Consider the following 7,047-nt stretch of genomic DNA (forward strand, 5'->3'; position numbering starts at 1 on the left):
AAACAGGGCCCTGCGCGTCATACTTGGTGCACCACCCTGGACCCTGGTTGCCAACATGCAACAAGAGACGGGAATACTGCCGGTCAGTGCCAGGATTTCACAACGTCTGGCCGCCTTCACTACCAGAGTCATCCAAAAGCAGAACTCCTTCCTACAGCGAAGAATAAACGCGGCCCTGCAGCAGGACCCAGAGGTCTTCCCGATGAACAGATGGTCGGCGAAGCTCGCGCGACGCATCAGGGATTTACACCTGCAGGACCTCATCCTACTAAAAAGGAGGGATGTACCGGTGGATGGATATGTGCAACCTCCGCCCTGGGAGAGTCTACCAGCCAAGATCTCAATAATGGCGATGAGGCGTAGTGCACCACTACCGCAACTGCGGGCGAAAGCTGTGGAGACTATGAGGGCCGTCACACCTGAAAACTCCGTGGTGTATTACACCGACGGATCAGTAGATGCTGAGCGTAGGACGGCGGGTGCGGCGTTTGTCACACAAGACACACAACAGGGAGTAAGGGTGTTGGGCGCTCGCTGCTCAATGCAAGCGGAGGGAATTGCAGTGGGGCTGGCGCTGACCCACGCCCTCAACACCCACCAAAGCCATGTTGTAGTACATACTGATAGTCTGTTATTGATACAAAGTCTCCATAATGACATACATCAAGACTATGTACAACTAATGACATCTTTGCTGTTTCAGATAAGGTCACTCCATGAGCAAGGACGGATAGTCGTCCTTAATTGGATCCCCGGACACATCGGCCTGCCGGGGAACGAAGAGGCAGATAGGGAGGCAAGGAAAGCAGCGACCAATCACCATATGGACGGCGGGATTGGTGTGCTCCCGAGTCGGGCAGAGATCTTGACCATCGCCACAAGAACACTGACCCGGCGAGAGGTAGAAAAGCACAAGTTGATGGCGCCCATGAGGCCGTCAGCCCTGTGGTACAAGAGGACTTCCAACTATGAGAAGTTGGCCACAGGAATGCGCCTCTCCAGGCCGCAAGAAGTGATCCTACATCGACTTAGGCTAGGATATCGATGTTTCTGGGAGATTGCGGGACGCCAAGAAGACTGCCAACACTGCGGCGCGGTGGGGGCCAATACGCTGGTCCACTACTTGACTACCTGTCCAGCGTCTGCATTTCTTCGAGCGGGTCCTGCCACTTCACCGGAGGGTCTAGTGAGGAGGCTGTTGGGCGCGATCAACCCATACCGGCTTCGGCGCCTAACGGAAGTATCACCTCCCAGATAATGCCCCCCATTTTATTCTTTTTCTTTTCGTGATGAATACACACTGAACATATAGCCTATGTACAACAAGCATATCCGCTCACCATGACTTTTTCTTTCTTTACAGCAAAGACGACTGGCCGTCCTTACCTGGGATCCCGGAAGGCATGGACTGAGACAAAACGACACATCAGACCGGGAGACAGAAGAGTACCGAAGAGATAGCTGCCAGCTTATTTACCTTTAGTTTTGTAATACATTGTAAAAGTCCTTCAGACTTCTTAGGAAGTAGCGGGTTGTGACCCGCGCAAGTTTTTCTTTTGTAAATACTTGCAATCAATAAAAAAAAAATAAAAAAACTCACACCTTGTCATTTCTCGCATATTGATCTCTTGATAAAAATAGAAGTTTGGACTCATGAGACGATTGGTGTGAAGTGATCACCCTTTTTGCCTACATTACGTGTCTTATATACATTGCATTGCATTATACTTATATTTGTACTTATTGCTTATTTTGATACATGTTCCTGATCTCTTTGTACTTAGATAGTACCATATTGTATACGTATCTTGTGTTTCTTATTTGAACGATACTTTCCATATTCTTATAATCATGTAACGGTCCCATTGACCCAACTGCCCATTCTCTTTTGTGTTGATTGCCTGTAAATATTTTTCATGTTATTAATAATTTCGTTTACTAGTTTTATCGCTAGTTTAATATTCCTTTCCTGGAATCTTCTTTGTTACCTTTACTTCTAGTCTTACGAATTATCTAGGCCCTGACCAGATAATTCAGTCCTACAGTGGCTTCTAGAAGTGAGCTGGTTCTTAAGCACTTATCCGTTATACGTAACGTCTCTTCACATAACCAGCCCGTCCCGTAACACCACACGTCTAGCCTCCCTGGGATGAATTCTGAGAGAGAGAGAGAAATAAATTCGGATTTTTTTTTTTTTTTTTTTTTTTTTTTTTGTTACGATCGATCGACTCGATCGCTTGTTTCCTCGGATGAATCCTGACAATTTTTTTTTCTTCTTTTTCGATCACCTACTCCCTCGGATGAATTCGGGCAAACTTTTTTTTCGATCGATCGATCGCCTTTTCCCTCGGATGAATTCTGACACTCGCCTGTTCCCTGGGATGAATTCTGACAGAGAGAAAAATAAAATTGGACAATTTTTTTTATTACGATCGATCGACTCGATCGCATGTTCCCTCGGATGAATCCTGAAATTGTTTTTTGGCGGACTGCTTCAATCGCATTCTAATCACACATTTCGGATGGACTATGCGGGAATCCCCTCCTTCCGGACCGAACTTTCATTTCGACCGAGAAAAAATATTCTGGGCCGAAGCGAGAGAGAAGAAATAAAGATTTGAATTGCGGGAATCCCCACTGTAACATAATATTCGATATTACGTCATATGTGTAATTATGTTATAGAGTTGTGTTCCTTTGTATTAAATAACAATGTTCATATTTCTTGTCTATGTATGTATTGTAACAATGTTAAGCAGTAACACCCGTCCACTATATGTAATCTTGCCTACGTGCGGAGAAATGTGCGCAATCTTGTAGAACAAACAGACAAGCGAAATCCTGAATAGTTCGGAGCGCACAGATATGACAGTTACTAAATAAGTAGATTGTTCAAGCGAGTCGAGGGTCTTAAAACTACCCATGTTGACGTGTGTTAACTTACCCTCCCTCCCCCCTTTGCGCTCACCCGCACCCTTCACCGGAAGTATCCCGCTTCCGGTCCAATGGTATATAAGCGGTGGAAATCATTCACACCTTGTCATTTCTCGCATATTGATCTCTTGATAAAAATAGAAGTTTGGACTCATGAGACGATTGGTGTGAAGTGATCACCCTTTTTGCCTACATTACGTGTCTTATATACATTGCATTGCATTATACTTATATTTGTACTTATTACTTATTTTGATACATGTTCCTGATCTCTTTGTACTTAGATAGTACCATATTGTATACGTATCTTGTGTTTCTTATTTGAACGATACTTTCCATATTCTTATAATCATGTAACGGTCCCATTGACCCAACTGCCCATTCTCTTTTGTGTTGATTGCCTGTAAATATTTTTCATGTTATTAATAATTTCGTTTACTAGTTTTATCGCTAGTTTAATATTCCTTTCCTGGAATCTTCTTTGTTACCTTTACTTCTAGTCTTACGAATTATCTAGGCCCTGACCAGATAATTCAGTCCTACAGTGGCTTCTAGAAGTGAGCTGGTTCTTAAGCACTTATCCGTTATACGTAACGTCTCTTCACATAACCAGCCCGTCCCGTAACAAAGTGGCGACCTTGCCAGGATATTTTATCAGGTATTTAACACATTCTTTTAGAGATGGATGATATAATTCAAGAATTCGTTCAAAATCCCAAGGTAAGTTTCTTAAAGAAACAAACTAAAGACACTTTGATAGAGATAGGCAAGCACTTTGGAGTAGACATTGATATAAGTTTGCGAAAGAAAAAATTACTTCAGGAACTCGTTGAAAATCTGATCGAAGATGAGATCTTATCTCCAGAAGAGGTTAAAGCTATACAAATTCCTTCAAACAGGTTAGAAATAGAGGCACGACTAGTCGAACTTAAGATTAAGGAGTTAGAATTAAAAGTAAGGAGAGTAGAAATTGAGGAGGAAGCTAAACTGAAACAAATGCAAATTGAGGCAGAATATATAACTAGAGAAGAGGAAGCTAAAGTGAAACAACTAGCAAGAGAGGACGAAACTAAAGTCAAATTGGCAGAGCTAGAATTAAAGAAGGCAGAAGTAGAAGCTAGGATTGTTGATAGACAACCCGTAGTTCAGGAAGGTCATATAGATATTTCCAAGTATGTAAAACTTTTGCCTCAGTTTTCAGAAGGAGAACCAGAAATTTTCTTTCTTCAGTGGGAAAAATTGGCACGACAGTTACAAATCCCTAAAGAAAAAATTGACCATTAATCATTCAAACACAATTTAAGGGTAAGGCTCAGCAAATTTATACTTCTCTTTCAGAAGCAGAAAGCGAGTATGATAATATGAAAGCTTGTATTTTAAAAGCTTATGAACTAATACCAGAGGCCTATAGACAGAAATTCCGTAATTATAGGAAGACACCTCAGTTAACATACGTAGAATATGCGGCTCAACAAGAGAGGTTATTCAATAGGTGGTGTTTGGCTAGTGAAACGGACACCTTAGATAGACTTAAACAGTTGATTTTATTGGAGCAGTTTAAGAATACCTTAGAGACAGATCTTAGGATTTTCATAGATGATCATGTTCCCGAAACTTTAACTAAAGCTGCTGTATTGGCTGATGAGTTCACACTAAATCATAAACCTAAGTCAAGACAAATGGAATCCCAAAAGTCAAAGTCATATATTCCAGATTCAACAAAATACTCTGATCCTTGGCCCCCAAAGAAACCCTTTGAAAATCAGTCTAGCCCATCACATTTCAGTTACAGGTCTGATTTCAATCAATATCCTCCAAACCAACCTTGGCAAAGAATGGAAAGGTTTAAGACTAATCCTCCTGTAACTTGTTCATATTGTAAAAAGGCTGGCCATCACATTTCAAATTGCAGAAAGAGACTGACTCCCTCATTCTCCAATAAGACACCAACTCTTGTAAGTAATATAAAATCAGATGATTCAAAATCCTCTATTCAGGATACACTACCAAAGAAGCCGGTATTGTCAAGTAATGTAGAACCCCCCTCATCAGATCATGATCCTTGTTTCAAACCATTTGTATCTTCAGGAACTATATCTCATAGTAGTAGTTCACAACAATATCCTATTTCCATACTCCGAGACACAGGAGCAAAGCAAAGTCTGATTTTAAATTCTGTCTTGCAGAATCTGGGTGAGTCATATACAGGTTATGATATATTGATAGAAGGAGTTGGAGGAATTGTAAAATGTCCATTACATAATGTTTTCTTGCGGTCTGATTTAACAACCGGAATGGTTAAAGTAGCAGTAGTAGACTCTCTTCCCATAGTAGGAATATCCTTATTGTTGGCCAATGACATCGCTGGAAGCAAAGTCATTTCTCCTTTAATAACAAATAACCCTAAGACCTCAGTAGAACCTTCAGATAACTTACAGTTGTTTCCCGCTTGTGCTGTAACCAGATCTCAGTACAAGAAATCTGAAGAGGAGACCTATAATTTAGAATCCCTATTCTCCCAAACTGACCCATCGTCTTCTTCACCAGTTTCTCTATCTAGAGCAGAATTAATCAAAGAACAGAAGTCAGATCCTTCTCTTAAAAATTTGTACGAGTTTGTTTCATCTCCAGAAGAAGTTGAAAATGTGTCACGAGGTTTCTATATAGAAAACGGAGTCCTAATGCGAAAATGGAGAGCATCCACCGCAACCGCTGACCAGCCATGGCAAGTAAGGAATCAAATAGTCCTCCCTCTTGGTTTCAGGAATAATGTTCTAAAATTGGCTCATGATACTCCCTTAGCAGGTCACTTAGGGGTAAGAAAGACCTTGTTCAACATAACCCAACATTTCCATTGGCCCACGGTTGTCAAAGATGTTGCCCAATATTGTAAAACATGTCATACATGTCAACTTGTAGGTAAGCCCAACCAGAAAATTGTAGAAGCTCCACTCCATCCCATTCCTGTAATGGAAGAGCCATTTAAAACAATTCTAATTGACTGTGTAGGACCTTTACCTCCTTCAAGTAAAGGAAATCAGTACATTCTCACAATCATGTGTATGAGCACTCGTTTTCCAGAAGCAATTCCTTTGAAAAATATTAAAGCTCAAAACATAATCAGAGAAATTTTGACATATTTCACTATGGTAGGATTTCCCAAGAACATTCAAAGTGATCAAGGAAGTAATTTTCTTAACAAGTTTAGAGAAACTCTTGTAACACTAGGTATAAATCATGTAATTTCCTCCGCCTATCATCCTCAATCACAAGGTGCTCTAGAGCGCTTTCACCAAACGCTCAAGACAATGTTAAGAATCTTCTGTGCTGAGAACACTCGAAATTGGGAAGACGGACTCCCCTTTTTGTTGTTCGCCACCCGAACAACAATTCAAGAAAGTCTTGGATTCAGCCCGTCAGAATTAGTCTTCGGTCATGAAGTCCGTGGCCCCCTAAAGATACTTCATGAACAATGGATGAAAGAAGAACCACCAGTTCCTTCTTTGAAAGACGTGTCCCAGGTCACCGAGAAGTTGTTAGAAGCTTGGAAGTTGGCAAGAGAGAACTTGACGAATGCTCAACGAGTAATGAAAGGTCGGTATGATAAAAATTCTAAACTTAGAACTTTCTCTCCAGGAGATCAAGTGTTACTTTATCTTCCCATACCAGGAGATCCATTGCAGGCTAAATACAAAGGACCCTATGAAGTCTTGTCCAGAGCCAGTGATCTCAACTACATAATCAAAACTCCAGACAGAAGAAAGAGTTCCCGTCTCTGTCACATAAATACCTTAAAACCTTATTATTCCAGAGATCCAATTCCAGCTTGCAGCTCTACCACAATAGAATCGGAAGAGCCTCCTGATAACCTGCCTAATCCTCCTGAGATTCCCTTGGAAAACTCTCAGATACTACAAAATCTTCAAATCAAAGTAGGACACTTATCTGAGAAACAAGGTAAAGACATTCTTTCTCTCTTAAGAAGTTTTCCAAAATTATTTCTAGATTCCCCAAGATTCACTTCTTTGATAGAACATGAAATAATTCTAGACTCGCCAAGAGCTATCAAACAAGCCCCTTATAGAGTCAATCCAAAAAAGAAGGAGTTCATAA

At 41.0% G+C, this 7,047-nt stretch overlaps 1 protein-coding gene across 1 annotated transcript; it reads left to right on the plus strand.

Moving 5' to 3' along the window:
- Window positions 1-679: 679 nt before the first annotated feature.
- Window positions 680-2,113, plus strand: LOC143020564 (uncharacterized). The gene is made up of 2 exons (XM_076176998.1): window positions 680-1,240; window positions 1,364-2,113. The coding sequence occupies exons 1-2, from the start codon at window positions 683-685 to the stop codon at window positions 1,481-1,483; spliced, it is 678 nt and encodes a 225-aa protein (XP_076033113.1). The 5' UTR covers window positions 680-682; the 3' UTR covers window positions 1,484-2,113.
- Window positions 2,114-7,047: the final 4,934 nt, after the last annotated feature.

The sequence above is a fragment of the Oratosquilla oratoria genome, chromosome 40, assembly GCF_046742065.1.
Source record: "Oratosquilla oratoria isolate Oo_2021 chromosome 40, ASM4674206v1, whole genome shotgun sequence".
NCBI lineage: Eukaryota > Metazoa > Arthropoda > Malacostraca > Stomatopoda > Squillidae > Oratosquilla > Oratosquilla oratoria.

Coding starts and splice junctions, on each gene's coding strand:
- LOC143020564 (XM_076176998.1), top strand. CDS start 683: ATGACATCTTTGCTGTTTCAGATAAGGTCACTCCATGAGCAAGGACGG. Junction 1,241..1,363: donor GGCTTCGGCGCCTAACGGAA/GTATCACCTCCC, acceptor CTTTCTTTACAG/CAAAGACGACTGGCCGTCCT.